The sequence below is a fragment of the Natrix helvetica genome, assembly GCF_964273705.1.
Source record: "Natrix helvetica genome assembly, chromosome: 2".
Lineage (NCBI taxonomy): Eukaryota > Metazoa > Chordata > Lepidosauria > Squamata > Natricidae > Natrix > Natrix helvetica.
The window spans coordinates 249757682-249779548 of record NC_138552.1 but is presented as its reverse complement, the minus strand read 5'-3'; the positions used below and the strand labels follow the sequence as shown (position 1 = coordinate 249779548).

General features: G+C 39.9%; 1 protein-coding gene across 1 annotated transcript in view; it reads right to left on the bottom strand.

The window, feature by feature from the left end:
* Window positions 1-21867, bottom strand: part of SLC3A1 (solute carrier family 3 member 1) — a 30021-nt gene that overhangs the window by 4374 nt on the left and 3780 nt on the right. The window contains exons 3-8 of the mRNA XM_081944451.1: window positions 21183-21337; window positions 16338-16463; window positions 13833-13952; window positions 12359-12483; window positions 8525-8720; window positions 7402-7548 (exon numbers count right to left, since the gene is read on the bottom strand). Coding sequence (XP_081800577.1) covers window positions 7402-7548; window positions 8525-8720; window positions 12359-12483; window positions 13833-13952; window positions 16338-16463; window positions 21183-21337 — 869 coding nt within the window. The remainder of the gene's footprint in view (window positions 1-7401; window positions 7549-8524; window positions 8721-12358; window positions 12484-13832; window positions 13953-16337; window positions 16464-21182; window positions 21338-21867) is intronic.

Sequence of the window (21867 nt, the reverse complement as noted above, 5' to 3'; positions counted from 1 at the left end):
TTGATCAAATAGAACGTTTTGAAAAATATGCTAGGGAGGCGAGAATGTGCTTTGAGGAGATGAAGAGAAGTAGGAGAAGCTCCCCCACGCCCAAAATATTTGAGGACGCCATCTTGTCTTCAAAACAACAGCCTAAGACACACCCCACAGAGTTCATTGGTCAATTAGAACAAAGAGACATGTACACATCACCGAGGTCACGTGGTCCCTTTGAGTCAACTGAACTTCCGCATACGTATAGACGACTGCAGCCAAGAAGTGAAGCTGCACTGCCATCTGCTGGCGGAGAAAAATTATTACAGCAAAAGAAGATGCAGCTTAGTGACAGTTTTAAAGATTTAGCTATGAGCCCTTTAGAAGCCAAAACTTTGCCTCCAAAGGTAAAGTCTTCAACACCCCCTGGCGGTGTGGAATCCTCCCTAGATGGAAAAAGGCAAAGCCAAAGGCGAATTCGAGGAAGCCAATTTGATGTTGCCACGCAAAGGCCAATGATGCAACCCCAGCATCCCCTGGTTCAACAACCAGCTTTGCAACCAGATCAACAAATTGTTCCAATGCATATTCCTCAGCAGGTATTCACAGTCACCCCCTTGACTGGTGAGTCCAAATTAAAGGAGTCAGGAGAGAATTATAAAGCCTGGGTCAGTGAAATTGCGCTCTTGCTTCGAAGAGAAGGCACACATTCCATGATTTTTAATCCTCCTCCTCAGCCCTGGACACCTGCAATGAGAGACCTGGAAAACAGAGCAATCACGACTTTACTCATGTCAATGGAAATTGAGATCCAAGGTATCTTTCCACCTGATGCAACTGCCCAAGAAATTTGGGCTATTTTGGAAGATTGCTACAGGCCCGTTTCAATTGAATCTTCATGTTTGCTCATGTCTGAGTTCCATGGTTCGAAGTTGAAACCTGGTGAACGAATTGGTGGACATTTGACCAAACTGAAAAGAATGAGAAGTGAATTGAGACAAAATGGCCATGTAATCGATGATATCCAAATGATTAGCATCATCATTAACTCATTGAATTATGAATGGAAAGATGCTGTTGCAAAGATTAACTACGTACCTATTGCTCAACGCACAGTTAACCACGTTTGCAGACTTTTAGTGGAAGACGAAGCTATCAGGTTAGCTACACCACATCTGCAACGACCCCCAGCATCAAAGGCTCCAGCCAGACGTCCCTTCCGAGGAAGAGGCTACGCTCCAAGGATGCCAAAATGCTACACCTGCAACCGTGTGGGATATGACACCCGGGATTGTCCCCAACGAGTTCCAGCTCCCGCCACGTACCAGCCCAGAGGAACAGATTCCAGAGGCAGAGGTAGAGGCGGAAGACAAGGTCGTCGTGGTCCAAAGCGTGATCCACAAGCTCCACTTGTAACACTGGCCATAACCAATGTTCCACAACCTGATCCAAAGTTCGACAGACGTCTTTTGTGGACTTTAGACAGTGGAGCAGCTGTGCACGTTACCCACAGAAGGGAACTTTTCACAGAGATGGGCGAACCAGAGCCCGAGTATCGAGAACTGTATTCCTTCACCAACCACACTTGCAAGGTTATGGGAAAAGGAACTGTTTACATTGAAGAACTCGATACACACATCCCTGATGTTTATTATATACCTTCAGCAACCAGTAATTTGCTTAGTCAAAGTCACTTGTCTAGAGATTTAAAGTTCCAGGTTCACCACCTCGAAAAAGCAAGTTACTTAGTTAAAGATGGAGATATTGTTGCTGAAACTATGCTGATTGGTGGTGTTTATTACTTAAAGCCAAAGCCTAAAGGGCAAGCACAGGCAAGTATGCAAACTCCAAAAAGGCACAACGTAGACCCAGAGAGAGTTGTCCCAGAGAGAGAAAACGTTACTGTGCCAAAGGCTCCTAAAGCCAACAAACAGAGAAAACAAAAACAGATTGCTCAGAGCAAGCCTGAGGGTCCTCATGAAACTGTTAATGTTGAGAATTCACTAACTGGTAAACCTTTACATTCCAGGTGTATTCACAAGTGGCACAGAAGATTGGGGCATGCCAGTTTCCGTGTTCTTAGAAAAATGCCGGAGTTCGCAAAAGGTTTGGATCTAAAGGGGTGTAAGGTGTTTTTGGATTGTGCCGTTTGCAAAAAGGCTAAATCCAAGGCGGCTCCAGTTCCAAAACACGCTACACGCCAGTCAACACGCATTTTTGATTTGGTACACACTGACATAGTGGGTCCTTTCCCACCAACACTTGGTGGCAGAAAGTATTTTTTAACAATTGTAGATAATCATTCTAGATATGGATTTGTATATCCTATGAGAGAGAAATCTGAGACCTTTCAGATCTTTAAAGACTTTGCAGCGTTTGTTTCTACACAATACCAAGTTCGCATCGCCAGAATCCAGAGTGACCGTGGTGCAGAATTCATGTCTCAGCGTTTCCAGGACTGGATGCGTAAGAATGGAATTCTTCATCAGACATCTGCTCCATATACACCGGCTCATAACGGAGTCGTAGAAAGAAGACAAGGGGTTCTACAAACCATGATGCGTTGTCTTCTAGAAGATGCCAATCTCAGTAATACATACTGGGGTGAAGCAATCAAATATGCAAATTACATTGTCAACCGTACTTGGAGCAGTGTAATCAATCAAACTGCTTTCTACATGCTGTATGGCTACAAGCCTGATCTCAAGAACCTCCACATTTTTGGTTCATATGCTATGGTGAACACTCCCTTAAGTCAAAGAAGAAAGGGAGGCACAGTAGCAAAGAGACTGAGATTTATGGGTATTGATGATAATTCAAAATGGTACAAATTCATTGATACCAAACATGTGATTGTCATTTCACAATCTGCTAATTTTGAGGAAGACATTGACTGGTCCAGGATTCATTCCAATGATCCTGAAGTTTATTTTCCTAGAGATGGTGTTCCAGATGCCACGCAGCCTGATGACAATTCGCAGGCAGATGTTCCTTCTACCAGTTCTTCACAACCTGATGTTCCGTCTTCGCAAGCCGCGGATGCTGATGCTAGCGACGAACATGAGGACGAGGATGATGATGATGAAGAAGAAGAAGACTGGTCTGTTGCTCCTAGATGCTCCAAGAGGGCCACAAAAGGAATCCCTCCACAACGTTATTCATGGCAACTGACAAAATCACCATTACCTTTGATTTGCAACGTTACTCTTCCTCCTGAGACATTCACACAAATCAAACATCTTCCTGATTCAGAACAAGACAAGTGGTATGATGCAATGCAGGATGAAATGGACAGTTTAAAGAAACTTAATGTATTCACACCTGCAAAACCTCCAGCAAACAAGAAAGTCATTGGCACCCGATGGGTCTACAGAATCAAGAAGAAACCGAATGGTGAGTCTTTATACAAAGCCAGACTTGTAGCTCAGGGTTTCGCTCAACGTTATCCTGAGGACTACACAAACACTTACTCACCAACAGTCAGAACTGAAAGTGTAAAAATTGCTTTAACCACTGCAACTATTCTTGGTTTAGAAGTTTTCCAATTTGATGTGGACACAGCTTATCTACATGCAGACCTAGATGAAGAGATCTACGTGAGAAGCCCTCCAGGATTCCGAAAGCAAGAAGGGGATACCTGGTTCCTGAACAAAAGTCTTTATGGTCTGAAACAGTCAGGTTTAATGTGGTATTTATGTCTTACTGACAAACTAAATTCAATGGGCTTTATTAAGTCCGAAACTGATGAATGCGTGTTCACAAAAAGATCTAACAATGCATATGAGATAATTCTTGTTTATGTTGATGATATTGTTTATATTGGTCCAAATAAGAAAATGAGTGAGATTTTTGCCAAAAGTTTGCAGAGATACTTCACACTAAAATCTTTAGGACACATTAGCACTTATTTAGGTGTTCAAATTGAAAAGACACAGAAGGGGTTTAGTCTTTCACAAGAAGAGAAAATTGACCACATTCTACATCATTGCAACATGAAAGATGCTAGCACAACAAAGACACCCATGCAAACAGATTTTCACAACTTAACACATGAACCAAGTCCTGAGTTCGAGGATCAAACACTTTATCGTTCAGTCATTGGTTCACTATTATACATTAGTAGTTGGACCAGACCTGACATCGCACTTAGTGTTAATCTTTTATCACGACACGTAGGTAAGGCAACACAATTTCATTGGTCATGCATTAAGAAGTTGTTGAAATACCTGAAACACACTAAACACATGAAGTTATTGCTAGAACCAACACACACTGATCAACCAAAGTTGATTTGTTTTTCTGATTCCGACTGGGCGAGCGACAAGAAGTCACGCAAAAGCACTTCTGGTTACATGATGTTCCTAAATGGTTGTCCTGTTTACTGGCAAGTGAGAAAACAGAGTTTTGTTTCATGTTCATCTACTGAAGCTGAATATGCTTGTGTTTCAGATGCTTGTAATTCTCTAACGTGGTTTGATGCTTTGATCACAGATATCTGAACACGTCCGATTCGACCAATCACCGTGATGGAAGATAATGTATCTGTGGTTTATATTTCTGAGTCACATTTTACAGGTTCTAGGTCCAGACACATTGACATTCGTTATCAAAACACAAAGCAATTAGTTAAGCAAGGTTTTGTTAAATTGCAATATGTTTCTACACATGATCAGATCGCAGACATGCTTAACAAACCACTTGCCGCAAATCAACACGAATATCTGCGAAAGAAGATGTGCCTTAATTGATGATTTGATGACGCCAGCCCAGACTAGCAAAAGAAGGGGTGTCACGATGTTAAAAAGTTTGCTAGGCATGAACTGACATTCAACAGTTAAACTAAGAAAGAGTTATTGCGCAGGTCATAAAAGTTCTTATCTGAAAGTGATTTATTGCGCATGCGTTACACATTCCAGAATTCCTTTCTTCTTTGTTCGGCTGCCAACTTGGCAACCGAAGCTTTCATTATCAAAATGTAACCATTAGTTATTTCTGTTTCATTTACTTTTTTTATTCTATTATTAAAGTTTGTTTATTAATTAGAATACTTCTTAAAGACTTTTATTTTTCTTAATATCTCAAAAGATATGCGGAAGGGAATCAGCCCGATCCATTGATCTCAGATTTCCCCAGGGCGTTTTTTTCCCTGACACATCTTATACACCAAATACAGACATTTTTGGCCTCCTGAAGCCCCACCCCTGCATCCCATTTTTGTGGAAAATGGGCCATTTTTCGCAAAAACGGAGGCAGATTTGCCTTCCCTCAGCCCCCACCAGCACTCTGCAGGCTTCAGCAGGGCTAGGGGAAGGCAAAAATGCCCCTGTTTTTGCGAAAAACAGGCTTTTCGCAAAAATGGGGGCGTTTTTGCCTTCCTCCAGCCCTGCTGAAGCCTGCACAGTGCTCCTGGGGGCCAGGGAGCACAAAAACTTTTTTTTCTTGTCTCTTCGAAATCATGGTGCGTCTTATACACTGTCGGTGCGTCTTATAGTCCAAAAATACCATTTCTTGGTGGAAGCAACATCCTGTTAATGACAGGTTGAAAGAAATATGGCAGTGGAAATTGAGTTACCAGTGCCAGTTGTGCCAGTTTCCCCAGGTTGTGCCAGCCAAATTTTTGGTGACCGTGTCCTTAGTTGTTGATATAAATGTTAAATCTCTAATACGGCAGGATTCATCCATGATTCACTGCTTATGGGGAAGTAATGACAGAAATAAGATGACAACCTTGACAATAAGAGGAGCTGGTGAAAGGGTTGGCTTCTTGTAACTTTTCTTTGGATCAGGGAGAGGCCTAGGATCACCCACAAATTTGCTCTCTGAGTCCATCCATAAAGAGATAATAAAATAATGGATGCTCATCAGGCAAAAACCATCCATCCTAAACCAAAGTTCAGCATCTTCAGATGGGTTCATCTTCTTCTTCTCTTAACTACTTTCGGAAGTCTTTACAAATTCAAAAAGGCCTGCCATTCTCGAATCGTGGGCCCGTTGAAGAACAATCGTTTTCAGGTTAGCAGTAACATACAATTTAGCCCCTACCCAAGCCAGTCCATCTTTTATAGTACATTCGTTTGAATGTTCCTTGAACCAGTCATCGGACTCAAAGCCTTCCTTGAGTTTGCACATGAGGTCCATCGTGACCTCTAAATTCGAAGTGCCTTGGCTTCTAGTAATCACCAGGGCTGGGAAAGTTTTTTCCTACTCTTACTGAAATAAGTTTTATGCAAATTTAAGAATTAAAAAGAAATTTTTTTTTGGAAAACAGCAAAAGGTAGACTAGAATTTTGGAAAGTTAAATGCTAAATTGAAAGGCTAGATGGATTTCAAAGAATATTTCTTATGGGATGCTTAAAATTTTATGAAAGAATATATCAAGATTTTGAAATTAACTGTAGGAAACCAACGTTTCACATTCTTCACCACCAATCCATTCCAAGACTGAGATTGGTATTAATCTATACAAATACTGTATCTATAGAAGCTGTTTCTGGCTCATCTAATGAGTGGCATCTGACCAGTTCCTGGAATCATAGTGGTTCAGTGAGGACAATGGAGAGCACTGGTTCCATTTTGTGGAAGCACTTTGGCACAACAAAGTGGCATTGATTTCAGCAACTTAGGAACAAGAGTCCTTGAGAGAAACTTAGGACTGAGAATTCCAGGTGAATGGCAGCAATGGGAGATGAACAAGTTGGTAGTTTTGTAGGAGAACATTTTGTAGGAGAACAGCAACCATCTTGGCAGCTTTCCTTTCTCTTCTCCATGGGATCCAGAGCTGGGTTCTCAGGATTGATGTTTGTGGATTCCATTGTGGTTGCTGGCAACCAGAGTGAGAAGTTCTGTACTGCAAGGATTTTTGTAATGTGATTGACAAGATTGAACAAGGCTAGTCTTGCGTACCAACCTTGGGAACTGACATGGGGAAGGGGTCTGTCTGCCAGATGTGTGATTCTCCTTGCAGTTCGGATGAGACCAGGATGAAGGAGGAGTGGGAAGGGGGCTGGAATAGAATGAAGTGGGGTTTGGTAGTATGGCTGATGTGGGATGGAGGCTCTGCTCAGGCCTAGGTGATGAATGGTTTACAAAAGAAATATAACCTGGTTGGCGGCTTTTTTATCCGTTTGCTAGTGTCGGATTACATAAACTCCTTCAGCTTGAAGTGGAAGAGTGGGGGTGGGATGGGTGAATGGAGGAAAGTGTGGGCATTTCAGTGGTGACAAGGGGAGTAATTATGGCAGAAAGACAGCGGCCTCAGTGTTGAAGACAAATCCTATAATAGCCAGGCATGTTAGCTGTTGATCCTGAGGAATAAAGTCCTGAACAACTGAAGGGCAGAAGACTGAGGAAAGGCCTTTCTCATTACTAGATTTTACCTCCTCTATAACAAGCCTCTCAAAAGACTAGAAAGTTGAATTTTTAACTCACAGTTTCTGAAGTTGCATCTTCCATTCCTATTTCTTCGCCGTAATAACTTACAGGTGTTCCAGGAAGGGTTAAAAGAAGCATGTTTATGACATTTATATATTCTTTTCCAATCCGAGAGGATATTCTAGCAGTGTTGGAATCTCCAACCTAAAATTAAATAAGCCATTATTTCATTCCTAGTATACAAAGCCTCTATTACTTATGGAAATTCAAATCATACCAACTATTTATCCAGCAGTTTTAGAATTTATTATCACTTGATGGGCTAAAATTGACTAGGGCATGCTAAGCCAGCGGTCCCCAATCTTTGCAGCTTGGCAGCCCAGCGGAGGAGGGGAGGGGAAATGGGCCACGCAAGCAGCGTTTCATCACATATGCGCATGCACAGTTCTACTTGTGCAGCTCTACTTGCACAGCCTGGTTGTGAATAGGCCATGGCCCAATAATGACCCCTATGCTAAACCATAAGTACAACCATTAGTAGATCCATGTCACCTTCTTTCTCTTTCTCCACCATTACACTGATTTTAAATGTTTTATTATTACTATTGTAATTAACAGACAACAAAATCACACATTTAGAAGCCTTTCAACACAATTTCATCATTGTAGTTTTAAGAAAGCAGACAACAACGTCTTACAGCATATATTTTTTGTAAAATATTTCCACCAGGAACCAACTCATAAAATTGGAGTAGACTGTATACTACTCTCTCTTATCTTAATTTACAGCTAATGTTGGAATTTTCTGATTTCTAAGAAAGTTTGCATTCGTATAAAAACTATCTACATGATGAAGTATTTAAATAGTTACATCATCTATGAAAAAAACAACAACCCTGACTACTGATAGAATGGTTAAAGTGCTGCTCTGACAAAGGCATTCTTGGCTCCGAATGGGACAACTCTCCATGGCAACAATTCATTTTAAGTATTTAAAATAAATACTTAAACTTTAGTTTTGTTTTGGCACTTTTTTCCTATGTCCCCTTTATCCTGAACTGTTCTTTTCACAAAGGATTATGCATCCTTTGTGAACGAATAAATATTAATAGTTGCTTCGTTAAAAATACATAAACAATTAAACTAAAAATTTCAAAAATCCTCAAAATCAAAAACTTACCATCCAATTTGGCCATTTTCCTTGTGGCATATTCTTCATCCACAAAGCTATACTTTCAGAAATATCATTTCCTGAAACTGATTCCAGGTTCTTGAGGTGAAAATTTACAGGAAAATCAGCTTCTTGAATAAATGAGGTCCCATAATACAACATTGTTTCTTCAATGTTGTTGTCAATGGTTTCTGTAGTCATAAATCTGCAAAGGAGGAGAATTTGTGTTTTTATGAAAAGGATTGGCATGATAAAGTACTTAAATAGTTATACCCTCTATGCCAAAAAAATTATCCTAGTGCTGATATGGCTGAAGTATTGCTCTGACAGAGACACTGTGTACAGTGTAAGATATTATAAATAGAATGGGGAACATTAAAAGGACATTATACAGTACATGAGAAAATCCCACCATAAATGTTAGTTGAGAAACTCCAGGAATGGCATGCCATAAACAGAAAGCTTCAATTCTACCGCAAGACTGCATTCAAGACAGTGACAAAATTAGTGGACCAGAGGAATGCCATTGATATAGTTTACTTGGACTTCAGTAAGGCATTTGATAAGGTAGACCATAACCTACTACTAGATAAAGTAGAAAAATGTGGGTTAGACAGCATCACCACCAGATGGATTCGTAACTGGCTGACCAACCGCACTCAACGTGTAGTCCTCAATGGAACTGCATCTACATGGAGGGAAGTATGCAGTGGAGTACCCCAAGCCTCTGTTTTAGGCCCAGCACTCTTCAACATCTTCATCAATGAGGGAATAAATGAGGAACTCATCAAATTTGCAGATGACACCAAGCTGGCAAGAATAGCCAGCACTCCAGAAGACAGGCTTAAGATACAGAAGGATCTTGATAAACATGAACATTGGGCACTATCTAATAAAATGAAATTCAATGGTGAAAAGAGTAAGGTTCTACATTTAGGCAAGAAAAACGAAACACACAAGTACAGCAGACGTGGTACCTTGCTCAATAGTAGTAACTGTGTGAGGGATCTTGGAGTCCTAGTGGACAACCATTGAAATATAAGCAAGCAATGTGCATCAGCTGCCAAAAAAGCCAACACAGTTCTAGGCTGCATAAACAGAGGGATAGAATCAAGATCACGTGAAGTGTTAATACCACTTTATAATGCCTTGGTAAGGCCACACTTGGAATGCGGCATTCAGTGAAGAATATGAAGAACGGAACTGGGTATGTCTAGTTTAATAGAAAGAAGAACTAGGGGAGACATGATAGCAGTGTTCCAATATCTCAGGGGTTGCTACAAAGAAGAGGGAGTCAAACTATTCTCCAAGGCACCTGAGGGTAGAACAAGAAGCAATGGGTGGAAACTAATCAAGGAAAGAAGCAACTTAGAACTGAGGAGAAATTTCCTGACAGTTAGAACAATTAATCAGTGGAACAGCTTGCCTCCAGAAGTTGTGAATGCCCCAACACTGGAAGTCTTTAAGAAGATGTTGGATAGCCATTTGTCTGAAATGGTATAGGGTTTCCTGCCTAGGCAGGGGGTTGGACTAGAAGACCTCCAAGGTCCCTTCCAACTCTGCTATTGTATTATTGTATAAGACAAGTTTGTTCTTCTTTTCCTTTATTTTTTTCTTTTTACACAGTATCTGTTAGATAATAAACTTGTGGACAAAATCGATATTGACTTATTGTTCAATATCTATACAGTGTTTTTTTCAGTGTTACAGACTTCCAAATATATATAAAATGATAATCTGGGTGTGGGTAGAATAATTTTTCATTGACTATTTTCTTAGGATATGCCTGCTGTGTGTAGAGATAAAAGCCTTACATACTATTTTTAAAGCTCTTCCAGTCTAAATAAACTGATTTTCTGTTATTTGCAGTTGAGGTTGGGAGAGGGGTAAAGTTCAACTGCTCCCTTCTCCTAGAACAGAATCCTTTGGCTTTCAAGCAAATCTTAAAATACCTTCTCTCCTTCTGAGAAAATAATAGCTTTTCCAAATCAGATTTTTTTTCTATACTGAAAAACTGTGATTCTTTACTCAAAAGTTGTCATTTGTGACATCTAAAGACTTTTGAAGGGAAAATGATTTCAGAGAACTTCAGTGAACTTACTTCAATCAGGCACCAACTTTTAGGACAGAGAATGGGCATCACGTCCACAGTCACAGGAAGTCCAAAGGTGCTTTTTCAAAAGGAAGCTGGACTTTGTTGGGTTTTTTTTCCCCTTGAAAACATTTTGCTTCTCATCCAAGAAGATCCTTCAGTTCTGACTGAATGGGGGGGAATGGAAAGATTTATATTCTTTGCAGTCATCTGATCATTAGCACTTTGAAGGCTGATCATTAGCTGCTAACAAGCAGATGACTGGAAAAAATACAAATCCTTCCATTCCCCACCATTCAGTACAACTGTAGAAGCTTCTTGGATAAGAAGTGAAACATTTTCAAGGGAGGAAAAACAAGAAAGCCCAGTTGCCTTTTGAAAAGCACCTTTGGGACAATCATGACCTGGATGATAGAGAATCTTCATAGACAGTCAGAGGAAGCAGACAAGACAGCAGCTGCTGCCAGCCTCTGTGATGCTGGGTCAAGATCCTGGCAGAATGCATGTCACCAATGTCTGTCACAGACGATGAGCCACATACCTGTCCTTGCCAGCCCTTTTCCTCCAGCATCAGGTCAAAAGCAGCTGCCATCACTTGCTTAATTGCCTTTGGTTGTAACCTCTGAATAAGCACAGGAGGCCTCTTAAGAATTTAGCTTAACTAACTCCAAAAAGGAAACAGTTTGGACAAGTAGCTAATTCCCTAAAGAGGCAGAACTAGAGAACAAAACTGAAATATTTAAACATACAGTATTTGTTTTGTTTTTGTTGTTTTTCGTACTGGAAAAACATGGCATCAATCAATTATCCTGCTAAAACATGTGTTCTTATTGACTCTGAATTGAAGCTAAAATGAATATCAGCAACAATTATTGACCTGGCAAAAATTAAAAGTCAGGTAGAATGAGACTTTGAATTGTCATAAAACACGCTATAAAACTAAATAATATTAAGTTCAACATGCAATAATAGCTGGCTGAATATTCATTCATTTAAATGTGTTTTCCTTTCAAAGAAGGTATAATAGATGTATATTGCAGGATTTGAGATAATTGATATCTATATATGTGTGTGTGTTTGTGTGTGTGTATTTGCTGGGTAGGCAGCCAGTATGCCACTTATATTACAATGTAAGCTCTGCTGAAATCAAAGTTTAAAATATGCTGAGACTATAGAATTTGCTTTCTACAACTTTTGACACTCAGACATTTTTGGAGTCCGGTTCCCATTAACTCCAGTCAGCATGGTAATAGTCAAGAGTTTATGGGATATGTACTCCAATGTCTAAAAGGCCAAAATTACCAAAAAACCCAGACCATCTTCTTATAATGTTTCCTCTAGCATTGCAATTTGCTACTAACATTATTGAGCTATTTGATGGGTATGAAAGCTGATTTTCCCACAGTCAACAGCAGAGGTCTGGCCATTGCCCAACTACAGAGCAGATGGAGACTGTCCCTTCCAACACAGGGAGGTTTCTGCTCTGGAACACAAACCAGACAGGAGAGTGGCAGATGAATTTCAATACCAATTGCAGTATAAATAGAACTCATATTTGATATGCAACAGTCACTGGTATTCTGTTCTGTTTCTTAGTTTCTCTATAAGAATCAGAAATTCTTGCATCTTTTATGTCGCTTCTTACCTGTTCAGTTTGCTGAGGAGAGATTTGACACTTGGGAACATTACAGCTTTGAGTAATACAAGATAAATAAAGTCAGGCTGATAGATTAAAAAACGAATACGGTTACCTGTATCTACCAGGTTCACTGCTGAACTTATTCATGGTATGCCGAAAACTGCGGACTATATCATGCAAGCCGACTTGGGTCGTGGTGTAGTCATGATACAGTTCAGAATAAGCTGTGAGGTTTTCCTGACAAAACAGTGGGATGTTGTAATTATTCCTCTGATAATAGCCTCAAAGAAGTGCTCGCAAGGTGGATTTGGCACATACTTTTTTTTTCAATTCCCAAAGCTCAGAGAGACTTATATTATGAATACTTTTAAAACAGAAAGTCCAAATAAACAAACCGGGCTTGTCTTTTACAGCAGGATCATGGAGCATGGGTGTACCAATGGGGCACCCGTGTTTATCCCGCCACGGGGGGGCTCACAGGCTAAACATGTGCAGTCCAGTGAGGGCCCTGGGGCAGACCAGTGGGGACCCTTGGCAGATGTTTCTGAGCAAAAATAGGCTGTGGAATCACCTTGGGATCTCGTACTCCATAGCGGCAGGACCTCTTGTGAGAAAAAGCAGCAGGAGCAACTTACAACCTCCTCTATCGGTTTCATCATTGACTGGGTGGCATGGGAAGCTGGCAGAGGAGGTTGCAAGTGGCAGTCACATGACTGCAGTTTGCTGCTATGTTGGAATGGCAAACCCAACACTTGGGCACTTGGCTCGCAATAGTATGATTGCAGGGATGCTGCAACTTCATGGACCGACTGTAAGACCCCTGTATTCATCGCCACTGTAATTTTGAACATCACTGAATGAGTGGTCATAGCTGAAAAAATGCCTCTTTTTTTATAACTCAAAAGTAGGACAGTGTGGGAAGAGTGACATTCCGGTAGTAGGCCATGAATGACCCTAAGCACTCCCTAAGAACGACTCTTCCTAGATGAACAGCATTTTCTGGTAGGTTCAGAAAATCCCACTTGACAATCCTGCTTGTAAAAGCTTAGTTTGACAATTTTCCAGGAATATATTCTGAGAAGAAATCTCACAAAAACCAAAAAATGTCTTAGAGAAGGCAGCATATAATACAGCCAGAGTTACAACCAAACCTATTTATATCTTCTACATTGTACAAGAGATGTATATCTACAAAAGATTTTTTTAAAAAAAACTAACTCAGAGGCAATAAATCTATGTTCCTGTCATCACAAATCTTTCACCAGCCTCTAATAGAACTGATGAAGCTTCGTGAATGAGAAATGAAACATCTTCAAGGAAAAACTAAGGAAGTCCAGTTGGCTTTTGAAAAACCACCTTTGAGACAATCATGACTTGGATGACAGAGAATCCCCATAGAAATTTACCAGCCTCTAGTTTATGATTTGCACATTTGTCCCCCAAACACACTCTAGTTACTCTTAATATATTGCAAGTCACTGTATTACATTGAGAGAAGCCTAACAACCGATAAAGAATTATATAGCACCCAGCAAATGCAATAAGCATTTGTTCCTTATGGAAAGACAAAGCTGAAAAGCTGTTACCGGCGGGAGACTTTTATTCACTTGTGGCTCATCTCTCAGATGTGTTGCTTCTAAGAGGAATTGAAGAGAACTGATGCTAAATCCATCGACTCCTTTGCCAAGCCAAAACTGAATAATATCCTAAATAAAAAGCAAAAGAAGAACGAGTGGGTTTGCTTAGTTCCACATTGTCATGCTTACAACAAGAACATTTCTCATTCTGTTCTAAACATCCAATGTTGCAATTTTTAGCTTTCTTTCATTTGTGTTCGCGTTCTTTTCTTAGATTCGGGAACAAACCTCAGTGCTGCTTGGCACATTTTGTCCAACATTCTGTATTGGCCACTGTGCTGAGCGGAGATTTAAAAACATCTATTTCACAGGGGTTTTTTGTCTGCATTTTGAGCCAGTGCTGACTCTTGGCAACTTCCTGGACAAGCTTGTGCAGTTTTCATGACAAAATTTTCAAACATGGTTTGAAAATGCCTTTTTCCTTGGGATTAGAGAAAGCGATTGGCCTAAAGTCACCCAGCTGGCTTCATGTCTAAGGCAGGACTGGAACTCCCAGTCTCCAAATTTCCTTTAAGCCCCATGACAAAATGGCTTTTATTTCACTCCTTGGTCCTTTCTGATTTTAAACTCTATTCTACCAGAAAAGTATATGTGAAACTAGCTTTCCTACAGTACCCTACTTTAGGTTGCAGGGAAGAAGTTTCTGTTTTTGGAAAATTAGCATCAAAACAGATGATTTGTAATAGAGAGACCCCATAGATAATACCTCGGTTTGAATCAACAGCCTTGCTCAATTGGACCTGGGCTCATCATAGCACATCATTCCCCCCCCCCCCGTCACAATGACCAACCAGATGCTTCAGGGCTGATTGCAAGCAGTTGGTAAAGACATACCTGCCTCTCATCATTGTTCCTCTACACTGGTATGTAGAGGCATGCTGTCCCACTCTGAAAGCAATCATTTCTTTTTGCAGACTCATGCGGCTATGAAGCTATAGAATTGCCTGCAGAGAAAATCTTGGTCCCTGAGCAGGTTAGATTTATCACTGAACATTCAACGATGGACCAATTTATAATTTAACAATTTCCAGCAGAGAAATACTTCAGTCTATCAAAAGGTCCCCTTTATGTTGCTTTCATTGATTTTAGGCTGGCCTTTGCTTCCATACTACATGGAAGGCTCTGGAAGAAACTAAGTGCCAAATTGATTGATTATTGTCTCCTTAAGCTGCTAGGGAACAAGATGGCTCAGTGGTTAAAGACGCTGAGCTTGTCGGCTGGAAAGCTGACAACCCAGGTTCCAGACCTGAGCGCTGCATAACAGGGTGAGCTCCCGTTACTCGCCCCAGCTCTGCCAACCTAGCAGTTCAAAAGCATGCAAATGTGAGTAGATAAATAGGTACCGCTTCAGTGGGAAGGTTATGGTATTCTGTATTTTCATGTTGGCCACATGAGGACAGAAATGCCTCTCAGGCAATGCAGGCTGGCTCAGCTGAGAATCAGAGGTGAGCACCATCCTTTGAGTCAGTCATGACTTTAGGCTTAAGGTTTAAAGGGGAAACCTTTAAACCTTAAACCTAAACTGATAATAGATCTCCAACATGGCACAACCACCTTTTAAGTAAAGGACAATCTTGATGGCAATTTAACTGAACCACCCCACCCCATCCCACCTAAAAGGGTGTTAAACAATCTTATAAAGCTTTATCACCTTGTTGCTCTCTAGAGAACAATTTAAAATTTGTCCATAGCAAATTTTGTAGTTTTCTAAAAAAAAACACTGCTTTAAATCTTCAGTTAATGGGAGACTTACTGAGCCTGTTAAACCCTTTAAGCATCTAGGTGTTCATTTTCAATCTTCTACTACTGGGTTCATTAGACAAATGAGCTTAACACAAGAGCTCAAGAAGCATCCCTTGAGATTACCAAATATACATATCAAATGGCAGCAACTACATCCTTGCAGCAAGTGGATTGAAGCAGCTAAAAAGCTAAAGATCTGAGTTTAATCCTATATGGTATGCTCACTTGTGCTTGTGCATAAAGACATCTCTAGATTTAAAAACATCCAATTAAAATTTCTAAAAACTATCAAACATTCTCCTCATTCGACTTTTAATGTTCTTGAATGGCTAGAACTAGGCTGCATCTCCTTTGGGTTTTGCTTGAGACCTTAGATTCTTGTCAAAGAAGATCCTTTGTAGAACTTCTTTGATCCATCTTATTTTATGGAGTTCTTGGTGCTCACGAAGCTTGTTTGTTTGCTTGCAGATGTTATATTATACCCAATAACTTGCACCACTAATGTTACCTAATCAGATAATGCAACATCTACAAGCAAAGATTCTAATTCAGAAAGCACCAAGCTGCTTCTTAAGCAGTTAGTGGTAAGAACCTATTGAGGAAAGAAGACCAAAGCTTTGGAGTGATCTTCAGCTGCCTTTCTCCCCACTCTTCCAAGTTGCATTGTTTGACAGGAAGCCATCTAAAAATCTTAGCAAAAAAAATACTTACATGCATTTCTTCCTGAACATTAGGATTACGAAAATTTAAATCTGGCCGTCCTTTTCCAAACTGATGAAAATAACATTGGTTCCTCACAATATCATACTGCCAACTGGAATTTCCCAAGACGCTTATCTGATTGCATAAGAAATACGATATATTTTTAACACGCTATTTAATCTGATTCCCATGAAACCTTGAATATCCAAACGTTAAAAATAGAGAATGGATTTGCTTGTCTTTAAACAGCCATGTTTACAGCAAATGTATTTCACACAGCAATCAGAAAAAACTACATCAAATGGTGATGGTTCTTGACTTATAAAAAATACGAGTCTGTTTTTACTGTATATGGAACAGATCACCACAGAATAAGCATTTTTAAAATGCTAAAAACTGACACTTGATTTTCAGCCTTTTTATTATCATACAGTAGCTACCGGTATCTCAGCTGAATATATTTTTTTATGTTTAAGTATATTTAATTATGTTTATACCTTTCTGACTTCATTGTGAGGATATCATATCATTATGAGCAATATCATCATGTGGAGTATCAGCCACTTTATTTGTGAAATAGTGGTGAATTTTGAACTGAGGAAGTTGGGCTTATAGTTTGGTAACTATTGGGTTTGAGTTTTTTTTTTAAATCTAGGAGTATCTCATCTACTTCTAAGAAATGTACCCTATGCCACCAGGCAATTATTCTCCAGCCCCAAGGATTGGCCTTGGCTTGTGATTTAACACCAAAGCAAAGAAAGATCCTGTGTCCCCTGGGAGGAAATTACAGCAGGAACTTTACTTGCCATGAGCTCCTCCAGGTGAATGAGAAAATTGGCAATGAATTAAAAAATTCATTAAAAATGCATTTTAAAAAAAAAAATCAGATTTCTACGGGGAAACTAACAAAAGTCAATCATTAAAGCTTGTAATTTAAAATTATAAAAATACATGAGAGAAGTGGACAGGCTCCTGTCACACAAAGTCTTCCTCCTCCTTCTTAAAGATTAAACACAAGAGCACCCAATTCTTGAAGAATTCCCAACACACTTTTTGTGCCTTTTCAAAAAAATAATAATAACCTTTTTGCAAACTAGGCTTGAAAGTTTGGCTCCTGTCATTTGGGGACCTGGTCATATTCCTAGCCCTTTGGACCTTGTTATCTACAATTAGATAGACTGGTCAACTGTTTTGATTTCTGGTGATTCCTTTAATCTGCACGGTAGATTCTGGTGATGTCTTCATCTTCCATTTATGTTCTGTATGAGTGGAGAGAAGAACTCCTGCTCCAAGAACTATGCACACTCAAACCGCACTTCCAATGTCTGCATGCTTAGAGGAACACCCTATTAGAAATCATATTTGTGTAGGTATTCATATGCAAACTCTTTATCTCACTCAGAACCCAGAACACGCAAGATACCTAACCGAGTGCAGTATCAATGCACTAACTGAGGTATGTATGTACCAGTGGTGGGTTTCAAAATTTTTTAGAACCTATTCTGTAGGTGTAGCCTGCCTTGTGGGAGTGGCTTGCCGGCCATGTGACCAGGTGAGAGTGGCTTGCTGGCCATGTGACTGGGTGGGCGTGGCCAACTTGTAAAATGTGCTGAAACTCACTTGACAACACTCTTGCTTAGCAACCAAAATGTTGGCTCAGAAACTCTGGCATTTGAAGCACGCAAGTCTTAAAGCTGTCAAGTTACAAGACCTTTGCACCCCTAATCCTTTAGAAAAAAAAGCCCCAGGGGTGTTCAAACTTGACAGCTTTAAGACTTATGGACTTCAACTCCTAGAATTCCTCCTCTCGCTCTTCATCTTGATGATGTGCGGACAGGTGGTGGGAGGGAGCTGGAACCGGTTCTAAACGGCATGGTAGATTTGTGGAACCTCTTCTACAGAAGAGGTTAGAACTGGCAGGAACCCACCCCTTTTTATGTACCTCAGTTGCTTTCTACCATTTTTCTGATTTCAAAGATTCCCTATGGGAAGGGGATAGGTATGCCTCCTCACTATTTACCGTTTTCTCTCTTCTTTGATTCATTTACTGTACATCATAACTCCTTTAATTTTATTGCAATGTTGTCCATTATGTCATGTTAATGAAAAGGATACATACATTATTAATATGTAACAACTATAAATACGCAGATCACATGGCGAAATTTGCTTCAATGTTAAGAAGAGAAAGAGACCCATACTGAGTTAAATACTGATAACTTTTTCTGGCTCAAGATAAATGACTATCATGAAAAAAACAAAAAACAAATAATAGCCGAATTGGATACCATAGAGCGAACATCAGGAAAATGAAATGGATTCATTTGTGGGACTAAACTGATCTACAAAAAATTATGTAGATTTATTAGGGGACTGGAGGCTAAAACATACGAAGAATGGTTGTTGGAATTGGGTATAAATAGTTTAATGAAAAGAAGGACTAGGGGGAGACATGATAGCAGTTTTGTGGCAACTCCAATATCTAAGGGGTTGCCATAAAGAAGAGTACAGTGTCATCTTATTCTTTAAAGCACCTGAAGGCAAGACAAGAAGCAATGGGTGGAAACTAATCAAGAAGAGAACCAACCTAGAACTAAGGAGAAATTTCCTGACAGAACAATTAATCAGTAGAACAATTAATCAGTAGAACAACTTACCTCCACAAGTTATGGATGCTGCAATACTGGAAGCTTTAAAGAAGACATTAGACAACCATTTGTCTGAAATGTTATAGGGTTTCCTGCCTGAGCAGGGAGTTGGACTAGAAGACCTCCAAGGTCCCTTCCAACTCTTCTCTTCTATTTTTGCTGACACTGCAAGCTACAGTATGCTCTGACATTAAGCAACATGATAAAAGAAAATATTATAGGAAAATGGAACAATGTCATTCCTGAACTTCCCATTCTCAAAGTAGTGAAACCACTTTCGGACAAATTAGCATTCTAGAAAGAAATAAAGAATGATTTAACAATGGCTTCATTTGTTTTCTTCTGATGTCATGGCTAGCGGAGAGAGGAGACTGCTGTGATGAGAAGGCACTGGGGCTGAGATATCCACAGATGAAGTGGCATCTCACAAAGAATTAGTTATGAGACATGGGTTGTTGCCTGCTGAGTGGTTTGCATAGAGATAGGAGGAACATAGCAAGAAATGCACAAAAAGCATTCAGAGCAAGTAAAGTAAGAAAAATAGCAATGCTAATGCTTCACTAAGCAAATCACTTAGTGACTGTATGCATTTTTTGAAAGGTAAATTACTGCAAAAGTAGCTGAACTCTGCATTTTTCTTCTTTGGGAAGTTTGTAGATCAATGCTTGTAATGACTTAAAATGTCACTGCAGATGTGTCTTCTGAAAAGCCATTCCATCTGGCTTACTTATATTACACAGCAGTGCAACTCTTTGCCTATAAGTATGTATGAACCTCCCTGGCAGTTTGAATTCAAGTCACTTATTTCTGACCTTAATGATTGGGCTATTAATTGATAATGCTTTCAACTGAAAACTCTAGACTTTTTCTCCAAATAATCATTTTCTTGGAGCACGATGCAACTCTTAAATGTTTCACCATTGGTTAGTTCCATTTGGTATTACGGTAAAGCAGTTAGGTACTTTGTCTGTTTTAGACATAATCAGTAGAAGTGTTTTTACTTCAACTGTGATCAAATTAGCAAAGCTAAACCAGTAAGAGCAAACAGACGGTTTCCGTGAACTGTTTATTTATTGCTGAGACATTAAAAAATATTGTTTCCTAGTCATTAGTACATATCAGCATCTAGCAATACCTAACAGTTCTGTTGTGCATATTGTTCCTGAATTATTCCTTCCTGTAATTATAACAAGCTTATTTATTAACTACTTAATCAAAGCTATTATCATCCTGAGAGATCTTTAATGTGTGGGTGCCGGTGCAATCTTGACTCCTGGCAACTGCCTGGATAAGTCACTGCAGTTTTCTTGCCAAAGTTTTTTAGAACTGATCTGCCATTGTCTCCTTCCTAGGGCTGAGACAGAGTAATTGGCCCAAGGTCACCTAGCTGGCTTTGTGCCTAATATGGGTTTAGACCGGGGTCTCCAACCATGGCAATGTTAAGCCTGGTGGACTTCAACTGCCAGAATTCCCCAGCAGCTTTGTTGGCTGGGGAATTCTGGAAGTTGAAGTCCACCAGGCTTAAAGTTTCCAAAGTTGGTGACCCCTCATCTAGAATACACTGCATTTTGGTTTCTAGCCTGGTATCTAAGTACTAGGGCAGTGTTGGCAAACCTTTTCGCCACTGAGTGCCAAAAAGGCTGCACTAAAACATTGGATGCCTGCACACATGCTTGTCCAAGCCATGCTCTGGAAAAGTTGAACTTCCAGATTCTGCCACGTATGTGAGCCCAACCATCAGCTGGCCAGTGTGCATACGCAGGCTGCTTTTCGGCACTGGGGCATGCACAAAGTGATCACGCTCCGTAAAAGCCAAACTTCCGGATTCTAGCATGCATGCACACCAGAAACCCAGAAGACAAATAGGCAAACCCTTGAGCGCCGGGTGACATGGCTTTATGTGCCACTTTGGGCACGCATGCAATAGGTTCACCATCACGGTACTAGACTATACAACAAACCGGTTTGTTTCTAAGCACTAATTCAATTACATTGCTTCATAGAAAATCATGCTAACCTAATTTTCTTCACAAATAGGGGTTCAAACTGAATTTTAAAAATCTGAAACGGAGGGCAAAGATACCGTTTGTAAGATCTGCATTTGAAGCTAATATTTGAACCCAATGCATTGCCAAACGTAGATCTGTTACATCACCTAAATATTACTTTGCATATGATTGGCAGCCTATCAAAACTTTATACTCACCCAGTTATTTGGAGGAGTGGTGATCCCATTGTCATGAGCACAGTCATGCCAGATGTAATAATCCGTATATTTTCCAGTCCGATTCCGACTAAGCTGAAACCACTTGTGCTTGTCACTAGTATGATTGGGGATTAGGTCCATTATCACTTTTAAACCTTTCAATTTCAAGATGCAAAGAATAGTATGTCAAACAGCCAGGCAACATACACATGCACTGTGTTTCAGAAAGAAGTAAAGTATTTTAATTTTAAAAGCATGGATGCAGAATGGCAAATTGAGATCAACAAACCCCTTATACGAGTGTGCTGCAGAGATTAGTGAACTAATCCATGTGAAGCACCTGAAGAAATTTGAGATTAGAAATAAGACTAAATGGTCATTGATGTAAAAAAAATGTTAGCATCCTCTTAAAAAGATTGTTATGGTACTAGTCCTGGGGAGACCTGGAATTAATTATCATGAATTCTTGCAGTTTAATATATTAATACAATTGGCCTTTCATTCCTCCATCCTTCTGCTAACCTCCCCCCTCCCAGTCTTGAAAACAGAAAGATTTTTAAAATGTTTTTTTTTAATGATAGAGGCAGATGATAACTCTTTATGCCAGTAGGAATCTTTCCCACTCTCAATATGGGCTTTTTGCATTCAATCCTATATCATAGGTCCGTGATGGCGAACCACGGAC